This window comes from Talpa europaea, assembly GCF_964194135.1.
Source record: "Talpa europaea genome assembly, chromosome: 14".
Lineage (NCBI taxonomy): Eukaryota > Metazoa > Chordata > Mammalia > Eulipotyphla > Talpidae > Talpa > Talpa europaea.
Window position 1 is genome coordinate 46857554 of NC_140082.1, and position 24927 is coordinate 46882480.

At 40.0% G+C, this 24927-nt stretch overlaps 1 protein-coding gene across 1 annotated transcript in view; it reads left to right on the forward strand.

Moving 5' to 3' along the window:
• Positions 1-1124: 1124 nt before the first annotated feature.
• The window catches only part of MAP3K21 (mitogen-activated protein kinase kinase kinase 21), a gene marked incomplete at both ends in the record, with an annotated part of 62934 nt that continues 39131 nt past the window's right edge, over positions 1125-24927 (forward strand). The window contains 2 exons of the mRNA XM_084253567.1: positions 1125-1959; positions 18516-18696. Coding sequence (XP_084109693.1) covers positions 1125-1959; positions 18516-18696 — 1016 coding nt within the window. The remainder of the gene's footprint in view (positions 1960-18515; positions 18697-24927) is intronic.

Genomic DNA, 24927 nt, shown 5'->3' on the forward strand with positions numbered 1-24927 from the left:
TTTAGGGCTGCAGCGACCAGACAGACACTCCTTTCTCATCTGAGCACACAGTGAGGACAAACGCAACATTATCTGCCTCGCAGGCGAACTTCCGGAACGGTAAGGACCCCGCGGCTCGGTGCGCGCGGTGATCTGTAACCCAGTGAGCGCGGCGCTGCGCGGCGCTGTGATTTCCATAGCGTGCAGCCTGCCCTGCAGGTCTGCCGCCGCGCTCGGATCGGTCCTGCGACCTGATCAGGGCTGCTCTGTCTCTCCCGGCACGGAGACCCTTTGTGTTTACACCCTAAACACCACATGCTCCTCACCTCTGCCACCGAGTTCTAAAACAGAGCGGACACCCCAAACTCTAATCTTTTCATTTATTTATTTATGCATACAAGAGCTGGGGTACAGGCCAGAGGTGTGTGGGGTGGGGGTGGGGGGTGAGAGGATTCACCAGAGACACAGCGGGGAACAGAACAGGCAGATTGACTGAATGCACTGCTGAGGGGAGCAGCTGCTGCGCCATGCGGGTAGCTCCCTGGCCGGCTGGGGATCGAACTCGTGTTTCAGAGGCTGCGGATTGTTTCCTAGTGCGGTGCTTTAACCCCTTGAGCCACCAGGGAGGCCACCAAACCCTAATCTCAACAAACTTTCCCGACAACTTCTAGCAACCCTCCGCGGGCTCCGCCTTCCGGGCCACGTGGACGCGACGCACCCCAGTCCCGGAGCGCGGGGGGCGGGGGCGACCCCGGGCTGGGCATCAGGGCGGGCCCGGCGCGGTGGGCGGGTCGGGGAGGTGAGGGGCGGGCCTCGGGAGGGCGGGTCGGGCCCGGAGGGGGCGGGCCCACGCGGCGGCTCAGCCGAGGGTGCCGGGGCCGGCCGCCCGCCCTGCGCGCCACCATGGTGCCACAGTGCCCGCGGCCGCGGGGACCGCTGCAGCAGCAGAAGCGACCGCGGAGGAACGGGGGCTGAGGCCCGGGTCTCCGGGTAGTGGGCCCGTGATCACCCACTGTCCCCCGAGCCCCGACTTCGCCTCCCTGCCTTCCCTGGGCGCGGGCCGCGACCCCGCAGGACGATGCGCGCCTCCGGCCGCCCCGGAGGCTGAGCCCGCCGCTGCGCCCTCTCTCGCGCGGCCGCCGTCCATGGCTTTGCCAGGTGCCGGGGGCGCGGCTGACAGGCCGGTGTCCCCGGACCGGGGCGACCCTCCGGGCTCCGCATCGTCGTCGTCCGCCTCCTCCGGCGGCTCGGCCTCCGCCTCGGCCTCGGCGGGCGCGGGACTGTGGGCCGCATTGTACGACTACGACGCGCGCGGCGAGGACGAGCTGAGCCTGAGACGCGGCCAGCTGGTGGAGGTGCTGTCCCAGGACGCCGCCGTGTCCGGGGACGAGGGCTGGTGGGCCGGCCAGGTGCAGCGGCGCCTGGGCATCTTCCCCGCCAACTACGTGGCGCCGTGCCGCCCCGCCGCCGGTCCCGGGCCGCAGCCCGCCGGGCCGCCGGCGCCGCCCAGGCCCGGCTCGCCGGTGCACGTCGACTTCGAGCGGCTGGAGCTCAAGGAGCTCATCGGCGCCGGCGGCTTCGGGCAGGTGTACCGCGCCACCTGGCAGGGCCAGGAGGTGGCCGTGAAGGCGGCGCGCCGGGACCCGGAGCAGGACGCGGCGGCGGCTGCCGAGAGCGTGCGGCGGGAAGCGAGGCTCTTCGCCATGCTGCGGCACCCCAACATCATCGAGTTGCGTGGTGTGTGCCTGCGGCAGCCGCACCTCTGCCTGGTGCTGGAGTTCGCCCGCGGTGGTGCGCTCAACCGCGCGCTGGCCGCTGCCAACGCCGCCCCGGACCCGCGCGCGCCGGGCCCGCGCCGCGCGCGCCGCATCCCCCCGCACGTGTTGGTCAACTGGGCGGTGCAGATCGCGCGGGGCATGCTCTACCTGCACGAGGAGGCCGTCGTGCCCATCCTGCACCGGGACCTCAAGTCCAGCAACAGTAAGTTGGCCGGGGTGGGGGGAGGGGCGAGACGGGCAGGCCTGGATGCCAGTACCCCCAGCGGCTCCACCGGGCTTGGTGTCGGGCAGGCAGAGGCGCGGATCAACGCCTCCACGCCAGTGTTCCTCTTGGCGCTGGGCTTTCAGAACCCAGAGGTCCAGCTAGACTTGCTTTGGGGCAGGTGACACTTACCAGGACTTGTTGCTTTGGGGTGCCTTTTAGAAGAATGCGCATCAGACTTGCTTGTAGACTAAATAGATATCTGTATCTTGTAGACTAACAAGATAGCTGTATCATCTTGAAACCTCTCGGTGCTGTTTGCCTTTCCATGCAATAAGTGGTTCGTTTGGGTAGAACTTTGTAAACTGAGGCCTCATTCATGGAACTCAGTCTCACCTTCAGCTTTGCAAGTGCTGTGTGGTAGTCACTATTCTCACACTTCAAATAGGACTTCGAGCCCTTTGACATTTCTCAAGACTTTTTTGTTCTGACTTCTCTGCACATTTGGGTTGATTCAGAGCAAGTTTGTTTTCCTTGCACAAGTTCATTGTCCTTGCACAGGTGCTTGAAATCCTGAAGACGGCCTATGACTGTCGTTTACTTGCGGTGGATCTTCCAGATGTCAGTAAAGAGCCCACAACTGGATGTGTAAACACATCCTGCTACATTTGACTGGTGTCAAGGAGCTCATAGAATGGCTGTTTAAAGATGTTTCTTCACTATTGAACATCACTCCATATTCTTAGAATGAAATGAAATCTCTTGAAAGATTAAAGGATGCAGCTAGAACTGGCACTGACCTACCACAGCTGCTTGTCTTTCAACCTTGTAAAACCTGCTAGGACAGGGCTAAGGCAAAGGGAAGCACTGTGCTTCCCCAAGTGTGCAGAAACAAGAGTGACAGGGAGAAATGATATATTTGTTGTAGATTTGTCTAGATTTTGTTTTCTATTCAGAATCCTTCAGCATCAAAATTTATTTGATTAAAGTAACAAGCATTTTTATTTTGTGGATTATAAATAATTCGAGTGTTAGTAAGTAATGTATTCAATATGTGTTGAGGGATGTGTGTGGGGGGGTGTGTGTGTGTGCGTGTGTGTTTAAATGACTCCCACTTCTCAGATCGTCTAATTCTGACTGCAACTGCTTAAGTGACAGGAGCAATGTCTAACACAAAAATGACATAGAGGGCCTCCCTGGTGACCTAAGCATTAAGTCTCAGCGCTATCAACTGCTGCCACCTGAGTTCCATCCCCTGGCCAGGGCCAGAAAGCTAACCCACATATGGCACAGCAGACCTTTCCTGTCTCACCCCTGCTCCCCTTAGCTGTGTATTTTAGCAAATCTGCCTGTTCTGCTCCCCACTTGGTCACTGGTGAATACTCTCACCTCCTGTACCTTCTTTGGCCTATACCCTACCCCAGTTCTTCTCTGCATAAACAAACAAACAAATAAATAAATTTGTCTTTAAAAAAATGACAGAAAAATGGCAGTGGTAGTTGCATATTCTTAAAGTTCAGACAGAGGCCACAGTATTTTAGATCATTTATTTTGGGACTATTACTATGTAATAGTAAAGGCAGCACAGGTTCCACCGGCCTGGGAGTCCTACTTTATTTCTGTTCCTTTTCACCTCAATAAACTTTTTCTTTCTCTAAAAAAAAAAGTAAAGACGGCACAATTTTCATTATACTTATTTTATAAATGCTTCAAACTGACACCGTCTTTACGACCAATTTATGCTTATGTCCTAAAATATGTTGTTTTTTGAAAGAAATGTTTAACTGATACCCCAGAACCAGGTTTCTGTGCCTTTCTGTGGGGCCCACATATCCCTCTTCCCAGTACTGCCCTGCAACCCTAGTCTGCCAGTTTTCTGCAGCACCAAGCATTCATTCTAAGGAGATTAGTAAGCACCTTTACTTACTCTGTATCTTGGCAGTGGCAAGTGGCTTTGTGATACACATAGAATGTGGCACATGGACATCACATCACCTGCACAGGCAGAGGATTTGGGTTGGAGTGGTCCTTAGCACAAAAAGTGAAAGGATCTGTAACTATTATTTTTACAATGCGCCTAATTTGTTTTGTCAGGTATAATAATGCCTGAGGTTCACATGATTTTTTTAGAAGCTGGAGCATGTTTATTAGTGTTTTTAAAAGTGGAGGAAGGGAAATAAATCCATCTTCTAATCATAAACATTACTTATATAAATTAAAACACTTAGAGAACTAATACTATTAGATAGTAAAAAGAAGTAACATGCCCCTATAATAACAACTATGTTTGAACAGTGTTCATTGACACCAGCAAAACTTGTAGAGTATAAAGTTGTCTACTGTGTATATGGAAGATATTATATAATTTGAAGGTGATTATATGCTGCAACATAATTTTTGAAAGACTTTTTACCCTCTGGAGCATTTTAATTTCTGTAATTGTCAGGCAAGGTTGCCTTGGCTTTAAATTGTTGCACTTTTAAAAAGATTTAATTGGCTAGGTTGCTAGCCTAGCCAGATATTTGTTACAATATGACTATTATTGTAGTTATTCAATTACTCCAACACCAACATTTTGAGTAGGTGCTAAAATGAGCAAATCATAGCACCTAGCACATTGACTTATCCTAGTTCTGTGGTGGTATTTATTCAATGAATGACTGAATATACTTTGGAAATCTGTTATGATAATATGAAGCCTTAACTTCTTGTTCAAACTTTTGAGTACAGTGAGATACTTTGTTACAGTATGTTTTATTTGACTATATGTGTTATTTGCTAATGGTGGTAGTGAGTTAATGATAATGTAAACAAGGTTTTAAAAATAAATATTGAATTTTGTTTTCATTCTGTAGTATACTCATGTAACAAAGAAGTAGTATAAGACAACTTGGAATCAAGTTAGTGGAAATCATTGTTTAATACCAGTTTTTAAATTTGTCCAAGGAAGATATTGCTCTTGAAAGATTTTCTTTCCTCTTTTCTAGTGGGTCTTTTTAAGATTTGTGATATCATTTGAAACAATGTATATATTGAAGTAATAGTTGATACCTTGTGATGGTACAAACAACTTTGTCCCTTTTCTAACAGAGTAGAAGGGATTGAACCTTGATTCAATCAGCAAGTGTTAATAAGCATCACGCATGTTGTTAAAATGTGCTATAGGCCCTGTTCACTCCCAGGTTGTAAAATAAGTGGAAAACACTTTGCTAATCTTTATACGCAACAACTAGGGAATCATGCAAGACAACTTTGGCCTGCTATGGAAACTGCCAGTTTTAATATGCATTCAGAGAAGAGTGAGATATTGAAAGCTGATTTATTTTATCTATTTTTGGAATTTTGTTTTTATTAGGTTTATTGTTTTTGGCACACTATCTGTTTTAGGGATGTAAGTTCGCACCACTACAAATGTATGTGACACTACACCCACCACCAGAGCACCAGCAATCCTTCACTGTATAATTACAGTAGACCAGGAAATTTGAATGCCCAGATATTTATGTGGGTTCAAATTAAAGCTCGTCTATAACCTTGGCAAAAATTTGCTAAGCTTCAGTTTCTTCATCTATAAAGTCGATTTATTTATCTAACACATTTTGAGGGTCCATCCTTTATGGTCACTTTTGGACCCCTGGGACACAATAGCACGAGCTGACAAATCCACCATGATTGGGTTGAGTCTAACAGCAAAGAGAGATGACTGTTGTGTGGTGGCATTATCAGTAAGTTCTATCAAGAAAATTAAGTATGGTGGGGGCTAGAAAGATGGAGCGGCGGGCTGTTCAGCAAGGGATGATCAATGCAAGCCCTCTGAGCAAGTAACACAAACATGAATGAGGAGGAGCAATGAGTCAGAGATTCAGGCAAAAAGGAATGAATTGAGCCTTGCTTATTGGAGGAGTGAAGAGAAGGCCAGAAGGCTGAGGCAGAGTGGAGGAGAAGTAGGTGTTGAGGGCTCCCTTCTGAGTGCCTTGGAGCATTCTGACAGAAAATCGGTGTGATCTGATTTCTGTGTTTACAAGTTTACTCTGGCTGCTCTGGAGAAAGGACCGTATGTAGTTGGCCTCAGTGAAGGCTGTTGAGGCTGTTCAAGACAGAAAAGGCATTGGCTTGGCTGAGGGTGGTGGTTTTCAGAAGAATGTTTTTCAGGAAGTTATAGGGAGGACTGAATAGATAGTGTAAATTTGCGAATTGTTGAGGATGGAGTGAATTTTTAGAATTTAGTCTGTTTTGTTTATTTTGGTGTAGTCCAGGGTTGTAAGAAAATTGTGTGGCATGGTTTAAAATTCTTTTTATTATTTTCAATACTGCTTACTGTATGCCACCTGTTTTTTTAAAAGTAGAAAATAACTACAAATTTTGGTAGGTGGTTACTTTTATACTTTTTATTTCAAGGGTTAAGCATTTTTTAAATCATGCCATTTGTCATCACCTGGAAATAATTACTAGCTATATTGTACTCTACAATGACATTGGCAGTCTGTAGATATATTTATAATGAAATGCAATTTAGAGGTCTTACTAAAACAAACTACAAAGGGAATATAAAATTTTGTTTAACTTCTCTCATTTAGGACAGTGTAAATAAAGAAACTATTTGAGAAAATTATAACAACTGTAATCTTCAAATAAGATGCTTAAATAGCCCATAAGTGTGATTTGCAGAAGCTATTAATTACACTATTATTAGTTAAAAGACATGCATCTTTCTTCTTGTCTGTTCTTTTACTCCGAACATGTAGCTTCATGCTGTGGCTGCTTCCTGTTCTAAGGGGCACCGGGAGATCTGTCCCAATATCCTAATAGTTCCCCAGAGCTAATCTGCTTCTGAAACAAAGTCAGCTAAAGGACTTCTATCTAGAAGAACAGCAATCACAGAGGTTTCCAACATCTTCCCCCACCATTTTTGTGCTTCATAGTAAAAAATAAATAGGCCCATTTTCATTATTTTTACAGCAGTTGAGGCAGTTATTTAGTTCTGGATTATGCAAATAAACTGCCCACTCTACACATCTGATTATTTTTGTCATTATTATTAAATAACTCAAAGCCCCATAAAGGAAAAAAGAAAGAAGAAATCTGTCCATTTCAGAAGGTCATCCCTAAGCTCTGTCTTCTCACTCTAGTAGTTAAGTGTATTGAACTTTTCCAGAATAGTTTGTTGGCTTTCAATCAGTCAGACCTGGGTTTGAATATTGGTGTCATCATTAGCTAACTGTGTGACTTTGGCAAATTATATAACCTCACTGATCCTGAATTTCTTGACTTCTCATACTATATACTAAATTCTCTTGAACATGGACAGAAGTTCTATGTGGAAAATCTCTTTAATATTCCTTGACCCTCCAAAGGCATTTGGGAAAATGCTGGCATGAAAGCACATGGATTATTTTGGGGAGCAATGTGTATAGTTAGGTGCGGCTGGAATGAAAGGTAGACAGGTTATTTTGTGGGAAGAAAATAGTCATTTAGCTGTGGTCAGACAGTGAGTGCCTTGAAGGCCATGCTAAGATGTGTGGACTGCCTAGTAAGCACGAGCCACTGAAGGCTTTGAGAAGGAAAGTGGTCTGATTTCTAAAAATTGAACTTCTACCAAAAAAAAAGGTCAGGATAATTTGCTTTACTATTATACTACTGTTGATGATCAGAAGGGGAGAAATAAAAAATAAAATACTTTGATATGGATTTGATGTAAATTGTTTATCTTTTGACCAGAGCTTAGTTTTTATAATCACACCTTGTTCAGTGATTTAGTTTAGGCTAATTTCTCCCTCTGATTCACCAATGTAAGAAAATATTCACCATATTTACTGTGTCAGTGATGATTTTAACTCTAAATGTCACTGTACTTGAGGCTTCCCCAAAAGTGGAAACACCCAATAGAGGACTTCTACATTTATGGAGCAGAAAGATTCGGAATGAAACTGGTTTTATTTTAGTCCTTGAAATTTAAATTTGACTGGTAAAATAATAGGAAAAAAGGAGAAAAAGAAAATAATTGCATTGTTGACCCCTAATCTTTGTGAATTTAGGTTGTTTTTAACAATTCACCTTCTTTAAATATTGCTGCATTTTAGGTGTTTTAACTAAATATCAATAGTATTAACAAATCTCACAATATTTGCAACAACATGGATGGAGCTGGAAGGGATTATGCTCAGTGATATAAGTCAGAAGGAAAAAAGAAAAGTCTCTATGGTTTCACTTACAGGGGGAATATAGGGGAACCAAACAAGGGATCAGGAAAAATCAAAAACAAAATCAGCAGGCAAACTATAAATTGGAGACATTCAGCAGGGCAGGGGGAGGGAGAGGGATCAAAACAGGGGAGGGAAGAACACAAGAGATTGTGGTGATGGTTCATGGGTGAATTGGTGATGGGAATTTTATGGGGATTACACCTGAGAGGAGAAATCAAACATTGTACAAAAATGAACAGTGATGTAAATATATGTGTGTGTGTGTGTGTATAAATTTAATTTAAAAAATATCATTACTGACAGAACAACAGTTTACATAATGCTTACCAGGTATGGGGCACTGCCCAAACTTTATGTTCAGCAACCTTTTTGAGGTAGGTACTTTAATTACCCCATTTTGTAGATGAAGAAATTGAAGGCAGGGATTGATCAAGGTTGTTTAGCTTGTCAGAAAATTTAATTCAGGGTCTCAAATCCCAGAACATGGCTGTTATCTTCTCCATATATTGTCGCCATTAACATTTCTCAGATGTTTGCTATTAGGACCCTGAAGAACTTTTGTTCATGTGGGTTATAGAGGCTGATTTTTTGCCATATTAGAAATTTGAAATGAAAAAGTTTAAAGATATTTAATAATACAAAAATAACAACAGAACTATTGCATATTAACATGGCCAAATTTAATGGAAAAGAAATCCCGCTTTTCTAAAATATATTTAGCAAAGAGAGTGGAACTGTTTTACACTTGAGAAGCTCACTTAATGTTAGACTATACTGAAGACTTTTGGCTGTTCATATCTGCTGCTTTTAATCACTTGCCACCTTAGACTTGACTAGGGACACCCCACCCCCATACTGAATGAACCTGTAGATTAGATGATCACTTCTGTTGTTAAAGAATGGTGCTGTTGTTTTAGCTGTTGTTCCCACACCTAAGGGAGCTTTTAAAAAATAAAATTCTTGGTCTCACTTTTGGATATTCTAATTCAGTTGATGTTAGTTGGGAACAAACAATGATTTTTTCCCCCTTAATATGTACTCACTACCTCTATTCTACCACAGACAATTTTACTAATTTGCTTTCACACAAATCTAACCCTATTGTCCATGGACTTGTCTGAGCTTTAGAGACAACAACATATTTTGTAAAAGACTTCTGCGTGATTCAGATGCAGAGCCAAATTTGGAAACTACTGGTCAAAGGACCAGATTTGTGTGTTTCCTCTCAGGACTTTAGGGGTGGACATGTAAATTCTTCATTAGTTACAGACTGTGTCCCAAATTCAGTTAACTGTGATGATATTGGCTGGGTAAGAGTATGAATAGCTAATTTTGGGCTTGTGACTCTGGAAAAAAGAATATCTCTAAGTATTTGTCCCTTTGACATTGAGGACAAATAGTGTCATTATGGGGTCTGATATGTGAGCTCTGACACCACTCACCTGTTGTGGACTTGTGAGTCCTCACTTTCTGCATAGAGTGATACGAAGATCAAGTGAGGAAATGTACCTTTAGGGTCAGCACACTTTTCCTACAAAGGTCTAGATAATAAATATTTTTGACTTTGCAGGCCACAGGGTTTCTGTTACAACCATTCAATTCTACTATTGTAGCTAAAACCATCCAAAGACAATATGTAAACAAATGAATGTGTCTGTGACACAGTCTAAATCTAAACTGGGGACTGTATACATTTTTATATATGATAAACACATTACATATTAGAAACTTTGGGTACTGTAAATACTTCCTAATTTTTGTGTTTGTGAACTCATTGCAACTTACATGTTTGCTACAATTTGTAATAATTCAAGAACATCATTGTTAGTCATTCTGCAAAATATAGTGACCTGTATCATGTATTTATTCATCTTGGCTGGGGTGAGGGTCTTTTGAATTTGGCTAGCTTGCTTGATTCAGGCCAGCCAGCAGTATGAGGAAACAGTCGTGAGCTTTGTTCTTTGTAGGAGTGCTGCCATCTGCATGCTTTGGCAGGTCTGCTTGTAACTTGGGTTGATAAGTTGAGGGTCAAGGAGGAGGCATGAAATACTACATTACTATTGTAACTGTTTCATTACCACTGTTCATTATTTGTGCATTTTTTTTAAGCTATTGGAAAAAGAGCACATCACATGCCATTAGGGGAATTATCCTGATTACAGGTAGGATGTTTGAATGAATATTGGTTTAAGGTGATTTTTAAAGAGCTTCTTTGGCTTCATGTTTTCTGCTAAAATACTAAGGTGATAGCAATATAGAATTAGATTTTTACACAATGAAATGTAAGGGTTTCCTCATTAAAACTGAGTGTTGTACATGTCCATGAAAAGGTTTGTATAGTGACTTTGTTTTTTTTGCATAAAAGCAATGTGAAACTTTTAGCTGACCAACTCTCTATTTTCTAAACAGAAAATTGTCCTCTTGTATTTAGTGCATTAACTCATTCATTCATACAAAAAATATTTATTGATTGTATACTATATGCCAGGAACTCTCCTAGATTCTTGTTATTCTTTAGCAGAAACAAATTCCTCTCCTGATGGAAATAAGATTTCAGTGGGCAACACATACATTAAATAGTAAATAATAAAATATGTAGTATGTTAGAAAGTGTAAGTGCCTAGGAGAAAAACCAAAACTAAAGTTGAAAAAGGGAGTGTATAATGCAGGGGTGAACACTTGCATTTAGATAGTATGGCTAAGGAAGGCCTGACAAAAAAGTTGGATTATCAGCAAAACCTGAAGAAATGGGGAGGTAGTCTTGCTGGAGGGAAACACACTTTGTTAGAGGGAACAGAAATTGCAAAATCACCTAAGTGGGAGGCCCTTGTGACAAGAGAGGAATGAAAGAGAATTGTAGGGAAAAGGTGTGGGAGGAGGGTTTTATCAAGTCCTTCAGGCCTTATAGGTCTTTGTTGTGATACTGTAGCATTTTTGAACTGAAGCTGGGATGATTTACATTTGAATGGGATTACAATGGCTGCAGTTTTGAACATAGTGTGAAAGGGAATCAGTGGAGATGAACTTTTGGGAATTATTGGCACATAGATGGCACTTAAAGGCCTGAGTTTATCTGGGGGCTAGGGGATAGAAAAGATCAGAGTCTAAGGACTGAGTCCTGCGGGTCTCCAATAATTAGGAGGAACCTGGAAAAAGGAGCAGCTGGAACAGGAAAGGAAACACAGGAAGGGGTGTGATGCTGTGCAGGCCAGTAAAGGACCCACCTGAGGGTGTGATCAGTGTATGTTCCTCCCTGGACAGGAAACAGAAATTGCAAATTCTATCCATCTCTATTGATGGATCAACCTTCCAGTAACTGTTGTGTTACAATTATTTTTAAAAAATCCTCAATTCTGAGTATTATTTCAGAGGTGCAGAGGAGAGCTGATTTTCTATAGTTTGTAGCTGACTTCACATGAAAAAGTTTATGATTCATCTTCATACTCATTCCTGAGCTAAGAGTATTCATTTACTCATTGATATAACCAGTATCTAGTGAGCACATAAAAATGTTGGTTGCTGAGCAGTAAAAATAAATAGGTAAGGAAATAAATATGATAAATTAGGTGCAAATTCTATCCTCCAGCAGCTTAAAGTTTAATCAGAGGGATGAGACTATATAACAGGTAAGATAAGGTAGTATTTAAATGCAATGGGACTATCACAACTTGAGTGTATTAGGAATGCAGAGCACTCCTAGCTTGTTTTAGGAAGGGGGGCACCCACCTGGAGTTATTTAGGGGGTCATTTAATATTAGAACAGGAAGAAAATCATAAAGTTGTTCATTTCTTTCAATTGAAGGAAAAATTGAGATTCTAAAGGCTCATGGGCTTGTACCGTGCAAATCCAGTCCAAACCTAATGCACTTGTGGGAAAGCCGGTGTGGTTTTTGGAGCATGGAAGGGGAACGCATTTTGTACAGCAAGTGCAAGGAGCCACTGAGACAGGGAGATGCAATGTTGAATTTTTTCGAAGTCAGTTTTGTACACAGAATTGTTAGGACTATAAGGTTCACCTTGTGGAGTATAAGAACTGAAAAAGATCATTTAGCGTGAGATTGAGAAGGAACTTGACTCCATAGACTGACTGGTGTTTTGGGAAAGGAAGACAATGTGCCAGTGGGGGAATAAATGGAAAGAAATGTTGAAAATTCAATGCTATTTGGTACTTATGAAGTTATTTATTCCCTGTAAATGGATGATTGTTTTTAGAGGTAGAGCAACTTCACTATCTTAGCCTGAGAGGGGGGTGTTTCTTAATGTATTCTTGACATTGCTGCTTTTCTCTACTTGTTTTCATTCGTATGACTTTTTTTTTTGGTTAATATATTCCTAGTTAAAGATTAATTGAAACTAACCCATTTGACTAGAATGGAGTTTGGACACAGCAATCCCATAAATGTTGAGAAAATAGAATAGGTACATTGTAATTGCTCTGAAAAAAATATACGTTATATACTGTAATTCTGAAAATACCAATGTGAAACTTCAAAGAAGCCGGAAAAATCAAGTACCTCATGGTTGAATAAGTAGACTAAGTACAAGGTTGTAAAGGCTGATTGTCGAAGAATGGGACTAGCGAGGGTCAAAAATCTTTGCTGAAGTCTCACAAAAGGGGGCTCAAACACTCGTTGCTAGGTTACTAACAAGAATTTACCATTTCTGTGGCCAAAACAGTTTATTTGCCTGGTTTGTACATTATAATTTCTGGTGGTTAGCTAGTGCTCTTAACTCTTCCTGGTGAGTGGCAGGAAACGGAAGTTGGCTGCCAACCTGGTGTCCTTAGGCTGAAACCTGGCCAGGTGCCCAGTTGTTACCTGTCAGGGAGTCTGGCTATTTTTGGTTTCGGTCACTTTGCCCAAAAGATAAGGAATTTCAGGAATTCTGCTGAACACCTCTGAAATAGAATCCAAAACAATAGGCCTTTCATGGAACTCTAAACGTTTGACATTCAGAGTGTTATTTTAACTTGTTTTCTGTTAGTTCAAAGTGTGGAGGTGTTTGGCTCTTATGGAAACTTTGGACCTGGGAGTGGGGGAGCTAAAACCTGAGCTACAAAGGCTGCTAGTGGTATAGTCTACCATGACATTTATTTAGAAATGCAATTAATTTTTAGTATTTATTTTTTAGTTCTTTTTTTGACTTCTATTTTCACTTATTTTAGAGCTGCCTTCCCTTGACCTTTGTTTACTTGGGGTCTGGGGAGACAGAGTCATCTAAATGCCTATTTTGATCAGTATTTCTTCATGTCTTCCTATTTGATATTTGTAAGAATGAAGATATATTTATATCTATAATGTATGTATCTGTGCCTTGGAAAACAAAGTTTTATAAAACTCACACACCATTTGGATCGTTAACTTTGAGTCTTCTGGTGTTAAGAGTAACCTATGTTTAAAGTAAAATTAGTGTTAAAAGGGGAAAAACAGCATTTGACTGAAGTAGCTTCTTAATTTCAGCTTTTGCTTTCTTTATTTATAGGGTTTTAAAGATTATATTTTTCTTGAGAGTCATGAGGAATAATAAGTGAGAAATAAATACACCTTTATCTAATGTGGAAAAAAGGAAAGTTAAAAATTATTATTTTGAGCAATGTGCAAAATGAAGTTTCTGCTTGTTCCTCCCCCCACCCCCTCTTTTATAACTAAATAGTATGTCTGTCAGTCACAGAGAGGTTGGGGAGCTAGTCCTGCAGGCAGGATTTGAAGCCTGGCTGTTTACTTGTAGCCGTATGATCTTTGGTAATACTCCAAACTGTAAGCTGGAAATTAAAATTCCCTCTTCAGCGAATAGTAGTAGGATCAAATGAAGCAGAGGGTCAGTAAATGGTAGATAATATCCTTATTAGTAGCACAGGTGATAATTATCATTAATAACTATTACATTAAATATGTGATACATGGGCCTCCCCTGGTGGCATAGCAGTTGAGCGCTGCGAGGCTGCCCGCAGCCTCTGCAGCGCCAGTTCGTTCCCCGTCCACTGGCAAGGGTCCCACTAAATAAATAAATAAACAAACAAACAAACAAACAAACAAATAAATAAGTAAATATGTGATACACAAGGTGCTATGTTAGATGCTATTAGAGGACACAGTGGAAAGCGGTAGAATAAAGTTACTGAGTTTACATAGCTTGTACATAATTTCGGGCCATATACTTTAGGTAAAGAGATAACTGATGAGACAACATAATATGTGCATAAAATGATTAGGGAGATAAAACAGTCATTATTTTGTAGGGTGCTTTGGAAGCTTTCTTTAGGAAGCTGTATCTAGATCTGAAGAACAGGTAGAGTATGTATGGACAGAAAGAATGAGGCTATTTCAAACAGAAGGCAGTGTCTTACCCTTCTCCACCATTCATTATATAGTATAAGATTGATATTAAGAGTAGGAGAAATGGTTGAATTTTGGCCTCAGTACTTACTGTGTAACTACCTGCATAACCACCATAAACCTGATCTGTGATGCCTGTGAAAGCAGGATAGAGGTCTCATTCATACTGTCACAAATGGCAGTTGTGCCCTCCTTTCTCATGACTGAATAATATTCCATTCTGGTGTGTGTATATGTATCCCTTCTTTTTTACCCATGCATCAGTTGATGGTTATTTCTATATCATATCTATTGTGAATATTACTGTGATAATTATGGTAGTGTATGTATCTCTCTGAAATCCTGCTTTCATTTCCTTTGGGTATATACCCAGAGTGGAATTGCTGGATTGTAGGTAGGACTATACTTAATATTTTGAGGAACTTCCATATTACTTACCACAGTGATTGGGCCAATTTACATTCCTACCAGTGACATAAGAGTTCCCTTTTCACTGCATCTTCAGTAGTACCTGTTGTTTCTCGTCTTTTGATGACAGTCACCATAGCACGTGTAAGGTGATACCCTGAATGCTGGGAAGAAAGACAAACACTGTGTGATATTGGTTATATGTGGAATCTAAAATGTTAAACCTGAAAAATAAAAAGGAAGAGTTAAGTGCTGGTTATCAGGTGATGGGGTATGAGGAGGTGAGAATAATGTTGTTTAAGGATATAAGCTACCAATGAGTGGTAAATAAGATATAGAGATTTAGCATGTACTGTAATGCATATGGACAATAACATTATACTACAATTATGTAACGTGATCAATATCACTATAAAGGCAATTATATTACAATATATTAATTGTTAATAACAGTACACCAAAGTAACACATTGTCTATCTTAAACCTACACAGTGTTATATGTCAGTTTTATTCACTACAAATAAATCAGTTTTTAAAAAAAGAATAGGTCAGGATGGGGTCCTAGCTTTCTGAATCTCAGTTGCAAGATCATTTGGGGATAAAACATTACAACACAATATTGATTCTTTATTGGTGACTTTTAAGTCCCCATTTAAGTAACTCTCCCATGTTTAAACCTAGTATTGCTTTTTTCCAGTGGCATTAACTCTTGGATTTTTATGGCTCTCTTATGGTGTAAACAGTTGATTAGACAATGACTATAAAAAGCGTATCTGCTGCAAAGTGAAATTTCAAGCCTTGTCAAAAATGTAGGATTTCCTGAAAGTAATTTCTGCTAAAAATACATTCAGACCCATTGATAAAGTTTTGTTATGTGTAATCCTTATGAAATGCTTGCTATGTTTCAGACACCTTTTAAAATACTTTCCATTATTCATTTCTTCCTCACTACAGCCTTATAAGTACAAACTGCCATAGCTCCTGTGACAGGCACCGGGACAGATGCACAGAGTCCATCCAAATCAAGCAGCCTGCCCTGGCATGCAGACTCTGGTGTCATACTGCTTCTGCCTCTGTCAGCTGATAATCATCCTTAATAAAAACATAAAGGAGAAGAATATACCTGAACAGAGACAGATTTCCAAAGAATAGAGAAAACTTGTGAAAGATTAATAACAGCTTTCAACCAAGCAATTCAATAGGAGTCAGGACCGTGGGGTCTGGGGCCAGATTGCTTAAGCTTCATTGCGCCTTAAGCTGCATGTCCTTGCACAAATTACTCAAGAGCAACAACTCAGAGTCTCAGTTTCCTTATTTATAAAGTACAGGTAATAAATTGTTTCTACCCATAGCACTGTGATGTGGATTATATGACTAAAATGCCTGTAAGTATTTTAATGTGCTCATTGAACATGAATTATATCTACAGCTATTTGCAAAGTCACCCTTTTCATGATCACGTAACAAAAGTCAAACTTGATGGTCTTATGCTCTTCCCCAGTATTTGGATCATTTATTCTTAAAAAGCCTCCCATACTTGCTTAATTTTTATCTAAGAATGAATGCATGGTTGCAGTAACAAAAATGTCATTAAATAAAGGTTGAAATCAACTTGTTTTCATTTTATTTTTCGGTGTAAAACTGGAACATCAATTCTTCTCCCCATATTTACTCTGAAATTTGGATTACAGTCCAAGTGGATTTTCTTTGTCACTTTGTATTTTTTCAATACTAACTAGCCTCTGGTAATGAAGACCTATCTCTTGCAATTTTTGTTAGGATTGAGTGACTAGTGCATGTGAAGTGCAAAGCATGCTGTGACTACTCAATCATTGTTAGTGACTTACTGATTTGTAATATTTCTGTTAAGTGGAGGTGGCATAAGCAGAGTACAACTATAAAAATGTGCATGTTTCGTTCATTTCATTTGTAAACATTGAGCACTTCTGAATCAGACCTGAGTTGAGATGCATGAATACAAAGGTGGATCAAACATATTTCTCCCCATCTTCTCCCTCTCCTCACCAATACCACTTCCCACCTCTCTCCCTCCCTCTGTCAACTTTCAACTCACCCCCTCACGTATTCTCTCTCACTCTTTCTTACCCTCACACTTACTTTTTCTCACCCTTCCTTTTACTTTCTCACACTCACCTATTCTCTCACTCTCATACACACTCACTCGTACAGAGCTAACAAGTCTAGTGGAGGAGTCACAAGTAAAAACTTATGAAGCAAGTGGAATAGAAACATCAAACCCATGGGAGGGAATAATTTCCTTTGCTTAAAGGCTTTTGGGATGTTATATTGAGAAGATAATTTGGGGGCTGGATGAGAAGTCAAGCCTTGCTTAGGCAGAGGAATTTCACCTGTAGAGGAATGAGGTGTCAGAAGTATAATTTGTGTGCAAATGTAGAGGATATCAATGCCCAGATTTAGGACACTATCCCGTAGTTTTAGGGAACCATGGAGACTTTTGTTTTTAAGCAGATTTATTGAGGTATAACTTCCATATGGTAAGAGTCATCCTCAGAGTGTGTTTGTGTTTGGTTTGATGTTTTTTGACAAATGCATATATCCTGTATCACCATAGCCATCAAGATAAAAAAATGTGCCCCAGAAGTTCTCTTGTAGTGATTTTCCCTCTGCCCCTGGCAATAACTGAACTGATTTCTGGGTCTTTTCCAGAATGTCATAGGGAATCATAGCATGTAACCTGTGCTGGCTAACTTTTTTCACAAATCATCATGATTTTGAGATGCATGTAGTTGTTACAAATATACAGCAGCTTGTTTATGGAAGCTTTAAGAAATGAAGAAATTTTGCCAAGTCCCTTCAGGAAGATGAGTCTGCTAGTGCTAGTGTGGATTATAGGGTGCCAAGGGGAGTGGCAACCTCCAGTCCATTTAATAGGATTGTTACTCAGATGTGAGGTGGTAGGCCAAAAGTAATTTAGTAGTAGGGGAAATGGATAAGAGGGGATTTGCAGGGCCTTCAGATGAAGGAAAACAATGGACTACAGTTGGAATGCAGGGTTTTAAGGAAGAAGTGAGGAGATAAAACAAACAGTAGGATTAAACCATTCTCTTTTTAGGGAGTGCTTTAATAAAGTTTTCATCTCTTATGAAATGTATTTATTAGTTAAAGGATTTATAAGCTTTTTTGTAAGTAAATATTAGTTTGATAATGATTTACGGTAATATTCTCTAATCATTCATTAGTAAAGACTACATTTAGACCAGGATCTAATTTCTTGGAAGAAAGTAATATATATGTTTTCCCTGTCAAGTAAACTTTCACAGACTTCTGATTTCATCTGTGATATCTCTGTAAATGTTTCTCGTTTCTAGAAATCATTTACTTTCTCGTAAAGGGAAACATTCATAAAGCCAGCTTTGTTGTGTGTGCTTTTTTTTTTAACCTCTGACTTTGGACACAAATGACCCACTAATGGTTACAATAGCTGAGATGTAAGATAAAATGCTAAAATGCAAATTGAGCCTCACTTAGTCTGGGAACTGCAATGAAGATTGTGTTTTAAATGTCAAACAAAAATTGTAACTGAAAAATCATAAGAACGTGAAAACTGAACCTGTGATTTTTCTCTAGTTTTGCTCCTTGAGAAGATAGAACATGACGACATCTGCAATAAAACCCTGAAGATCACAGATTTTGGGCTAGCACGAGAGTGGCACAGGACCACCAAGATGAGTGCTGCAGGCACGTATGCCTGGATGGCCCCAGAAGTCATCAAATGCTCCTTGTTTTCTAAGGGAAGTGACATCTGGAGGTAAGTTCCAGGTGTTTGCACACATCTGCAGAAGCTGCTTGTTATGCTTCATTTAAATGAGTCCCAGAGTATTCAGAAATTAAGAGCAAAAAGGGTAGGATAGGCCTTTTTTTTTTTTTTTTTAAAGATTTATTTATTTATTCATACAAGAGCTGGAGTGCAGGCTAGAGATGCGGGGGGTGAGAGGATTCACCAGAGACAGAATGGGGAGCAGAACAAGCAGACTGACTGAAAGACACTGCTGAGGGGAGCCGCGGGCGAGTCAGGAGAGGTCTGCTGCACCATGTGGGTAGCTGCCTGGCCGGCCAGATCGAACTCATGCTGCAGAGCCTGCGCCACCTGGGAGGTCTTGGACAGGCCTTTTGGAAGAGGGTTTTATGGTTTTGAAAAAGGAAGTTTAATCACAACAGAACAGGTAACTTGAGGTTTTTATTATCATATGACTTTGTCAGTTGATTGGAGAGCCCTCCTTTGTCTCAGCTTTGATTAAAATTGGGGTTAATTTGAGTTAATGATGATACCAAGATTCTGTAAGGCCTATCAGTAAGTAAAAGTAAGTTTTTTTGCATGAAACAATATTTGGATTCTTCATGATTCACAGAATATTAGCAAAGAAAGGAGGAGTTTGAGGGGAAAAATTGGACCAGCCTCTTCATATTATAGATTGCATCATCTAAAGATTAAAGCTTCTGGCTTGAGGATGGAGATTTGGATTCAAATGGGTTCCCAGGTTAGCTGGATTTTCCATTTGGTTGTGTCTTAAGGGATGAAGATACTATCAGTAACAGAACAACAAGGAAAAATCACTGTAATAGTTTCAGTGCACCAGGAGTTTACTTACCTTTATTTAATTCTCAGAAAGTTCTGGGTGGCTAGTATTGAAATTCCAGGTTTTTTTCAGTGATCATCTTTAACAGCTGTACTAACATATAATCACATATCATGCATTCACCCATTTGAACTGTAGAATTTCAGTGGCTTTTTGTATATTAATAGAGGTATAAATCTCTATTACCATAGTCAATTTAGAACATTTTATAATTCAAATAAACCCTACATGCCTTCACCATCACCCCCAACATCCTATTCCTCCCAGCCCAAGATAACCACTAATTTATGTTTTATATATTTTAATTTGTTTATTTTGGACATTTTATATAAAAAGAATCACACAATATATGATCCTTTGTTTTTTTTTTTTTAAATTGGCATAATTTTTTCAAGGTTCATGTTATAGAATATGTCAGTATTTCATTCTTATTTATTATCCAATAATATCCCTTTGGATAGATATTCCACATTTTGTTCATCTGTTCATCAGCTGATAGGCATTTAGGTTGTCTCCACTTGGACTATTCTGAATAACACTGCTGAGAACATTTGTGAACAAGTTTTTGTAGGGACATATGTTTTCAGTTCTCCTTAGCAGGTCCCTAGGAGTGAAACTGCTGGGCCACGGGGTAATGATGTGATTGATCACTTGAGGAACTGCCAGACTTTTTCCAAAACAGTGGCACTAGTTTTCATTCCCACCAGCAGTATATAAAGCTTCCAGTTTCTTCACATCCTTGCCAACACTTGTAAGCTGACATTTTGGCTATAGCCATTTTATAGTTAATAGTGGTTTCTTACAATATGGTTCAAATTCCATTTTTTTTAACTAGGAGACAAATAGGGCATCAGAAGTTATTCTCTTAAATTCACATAAAGTTATTGGCAGAGCCTATTAGTATACATTCAAAATAATTTATTTAAAGGTATGTATTCAACATATAATTTAATAGTTTTTATGACTTTCAAAAAATTTATCACCGTGTTAAAGGTTCTGTAATGTCTTAGGGTCATTTTGAAAAACACAAATGCTTGAGCCTCACCCCTTACTTAGTGAATTAAACTCTGTTGGTGGAACCTGAGCATGTGGGTCCTTATAAAACATTATATGCATTTTCTTGGAAGGGATTATGCTTTGTGAAGTAAGTCAGAAGGAACAAGAAAAATATTGGATGGTTTCACTATAGAAGGAATATTGGGAAAGTGAACAAAGGGTCAGGAATAAAAGACAAAACTTGCAGGCAAACTATAGATCTGAGGAATACCATAGGGGGCGGGAGGGAAAGGGATCAAAACAGGGGCAGGAAGAGCACAAGGGCCTATGGTGATGGTTCACAGATGAATTGGTGGTGGGAGATATATAGAGACTACACCTGAGGGAGAAATGAAATATTGTACAAAAATGAATAATAATGTAAGAAAATAAAAAAGTTTAATTAAATTAAAAAAATTAACTGTGTTTTCTTAATTTAATTACAGTAATTTTCTAACCATGTGATAATACCAAAATACTTAAGTTAAATTGGTGATTCTTGTAAGAAATTACACTTCCATATTTTTAAGAAATTGTACTAAAACAAAATACATCATAAATCAAATTTACATTCAAAGTAATATTATTTAAGACTATGACCATCTTGTTTTGTTTGCTTGTTTTATAAGCTATATAATTACAAGCTATATCAATTTGTATCATCCATATAAATGTTTCATAGCAACCTCATCTATTGTCAACATAGATGCGAATCAGGAAGTAAGCAAAAAATTTCTGAAACCAGTCATATGTCTCTAGTCCATATGTCTCTAGTCTTTCAAAATTAATTCTCAGTTTTAAAAGCTTATCTGATCTTGAGGAAAAGTAGTTAATTAGAAGAGAGGAGAGCAATGCTAATGTGATAATAGTAAAAGTTGGCATCTGATATGGAAACAACCCAAATGCCCAAAAATAGATGACTGGATCAAGAAGATGTGGTACATATACACCATGGAATATTACTCAGCATTCAAAAAAGATAAACACATGCAATTTGCAGCAACATAGATGGTGCTGGAAGGGATCATGCTCAGTGAAATAAGCCAGAAAGAAAAAGAAAAATACCGGATGGTCTCACTCATAGCAGGAATTTAGAAAATCTAAATAAGGGACCAGGAAAAAGACTAATTAATACAAAGTAAAAATCAAAATCAACAAGCAACTATAAACCACAGACACACGACCGGGGCAGGGGATGGGGGGGGGGGCAGCGATTAGGGTCAAAATAAGGAGGGTTGCAATTGTATGGGGAATATAACCAAAATGAAAATGCATGCATTGTGCAAAAATGAAAAATGATGTAAGAATTATATAAAATATTAAAAAAAGGGGGGCCTCCCCGGTGGCGCAGTGGTTGAGCGCTGGGTTGTGAAGCTGCCTGCAGCCTCTGCAGCACCAGTTCAATCCCCGGCTGCTCCCTAGCCACCGGAGGAGGGTCCCACATGGCGCGCAGACCTCTCCTGCCGCCCGCTGCTCCCCTCAGCAGTGTATTTCAGTCCTTCTGCCTGCTCTGCTCCCCGCTCTGGCTCTGGTGAATTCTCTCACCCTCCCGAGCTTCTGACTGTACCCGGTGCGTGTATAAATTAAATAAATAAACAAACAAACAAATAAATAAATAAATAAATAAATAAAGGATTATTATAAAAAAAAATTGGCAGCTGAAAGTAGGTGACAGGAAGAAAAAAACATGAAATACTATGAAGAGGACTAGAAACTACTGACCCTTAGGAGCCCTCTAGTTGTGGGGCCAAATTATCCCCACACAGCTAGACAACGTATGAGTAGATTAAAGCCCTAGAGCCACCAGGTGTCAGGGTGTGTGAGAGTGGGCAAGGCCATTTCTCTGAACCACATGGCCTCTGCTTTAGACTGTCTTCCTCTGATGCCATAAATAATTTTACTGGGGTCTCCTGGGTGGTGCAGGCAGTTGATCACAGTGCTATGAGGTTGTCCACAGCCTCTGTAGTGCTGGTTTGATCTTGGCCTGCTGGAGAGATACCCACATGGCTCAGCAGACCTCTCCTGACTCGCCCGCTGCTCCCCTCAGCAGTGTATTTCAGTCTTCCTGTTCTGTTTCACACTCTGTGTCTGGTGAATGCGCTCACCCTCCCGTATATCTGCCTGTACCCCGGTTCTTGTATAAATAAATAAATCTTAAAAAAATAATTTTATTGAAGTAACATTTTTGTGGATTAGTGTATTTATTACATACTTCCTCCTTAATGTTATTTTACTATGAGGTAACTTAGATAGATGCTATCATTTAATTTTTATACTATCTCTGGTGATTACCTCGGCTTTACAGAGTAGGTAACCAATGCACTGAGAGGGTAAAAAACTTCCTCAGGGTTGTGAAACTGGTAAATTTCCCAAGTCCTTAATCATGAGTCTACTTGAGACTTCAGGAAAGTGTTTAACTATACCTCCTACCTGGTTTTGGAGAACAGAAGAACATCTGTTCTACTTTAGAAATAATTCCAGTGAGATGGTTGCATTTTTTCACATTGGTTTTCACAAGTTTCACAATGTGAAATAAACCCTCTTCTCTTTGGAAAATCACCTATCCTAAAGTCATTTATTCTCTGAAACTACCAAGAAGCAAAGTTACCTTGTTATTATTTGTTTTAGTTTTGTTACTTGCTAATGAGAATAGTAAGGAGGTTTCTTTGAGTTTAGCCAATTCTTACTTATTTTAAGAATTTTTTGGCCCTGTGCTGCGGAGTTGATTTTAATTGATTTTGATATTGAAATTAAGAGGGTAGCTCTGTAGAGGCCTCCCTGATGGCACAAAGGGTTAAGACTCGACACTCTGAAGCTGTCCACACCCATTCCAGCACCAGTTCGATCCCTGGGATCCCTGGGCAGGGAGGTGACCCACATGGCTCAGTGGACCTCTCCTGTTTCACCTGCTGTTTCCCTCAATGGTGTACTTCAGTCAATCTGCCTGTTCTGCTCCCCTTTCTGTCTCTGGCAAATCCTCTCACCCTCTCACACCTCTGTCCTACACCCCAGCTCTTGTATGCATAAATATATAAGTCTTTAAAAAAAAGTGAAGCTCTGTAATGAACCATAGTGAAATTTCAAGAAATTAAGCATATCACTTTTGTAAAATTTTGTTTTTAACTTAATTGTTAATAGTGATATCATTATGTAATTTCTAAGTACTGCACTCCATATTCCTTTTTAAAATGTAAAAGAGTGCTTTGAGGTGGTGGAGCAGATATCACTATTTTATTGATGAGTTAATTCAGCATCACCTTTAATGGTTTTGGGAGTGGAGACATAGCTAATAATTAGTAATACTTCCAAAGCTCAAGCTCAAGTCTTCTGTTTTTCTACATTCTTTATTTTAAATGTCAGTAGGCATTCATTTATGGAGAGGTCTTCAAATGGAAAGGTATTGCATTCAGAAGGATCTGAATCTGGAGTTAGAACTTGCAGCTCTTTGCAAACCCAGTTTTTTTGATGGGAGCCTTTTCCTATTGTATGGGTCAGTCATGCATTCAAGCCCCCCATCTTTGAAACTCAGAAGATAATCCAGTGGGGCTCAGCAGTTTAAATGATTTTTTTTTTGTGTTATTCTGGTTGCTTTTTAACTTTAAGGTATATTTTACTACCTTCTGTCTGTTATCTTTACAGTAATGCTTACATGTTATGAATAAGCATAAAGAATGAGAATTGTTACCACTTTAAACCTTGAACTCTTTAAAACTTACAGATAATGATGTTTTAAAAGATTAGGAAAGTAAATAAGACTGTGTACTAGTTATGTTAATAGAATTTAAAAAGAAAGTAAAGAGGACTGCTCTACATAATGCTTATGTGTTTCAATGTCAAATCAAGTAGAGTTCTCTGGAGTGGTTCTGCTTCTTTATGTATTAACAAGGGATGTTTTGAAGAAGAGAAAGGGAGAAATCTGCATTATAGCAGAGAATAAATATATTCTTATTCCTGTTCTTCTTTGTATGACCTTGAGGGTTGGGGTACTTAAGACCTGTGGTTTGGATGTGTAGTGAGAGCTAGTCCTTCAGCTTCAGGTTAAAAATGCATTTAGAAGTCCTGCTGTATTCTCATTCAGAGTCTGTGCAGCATCTGCTGATTACAGGGAAGATGTGGCAGCTTCAGGATTTCCCTGTTTTTTTTATTGCATTACACTTCACTTCTTCCATTATGAAAAAAAGATGTTTTGTCCCATCAGCAGGCATAGGGAGGCTCACAATGATTTCTCCATTACTATTAGCCCTATGGTGGAAATATTAATAACATATTTCCTAAAATATAAAGGGAGAGGAGAAAAGTAAGCAGTGTGAAAAAAAGATATTAAAAAAGTTAAAATCAACCTGATTGTATCTCTGTTCTGTGGTCTG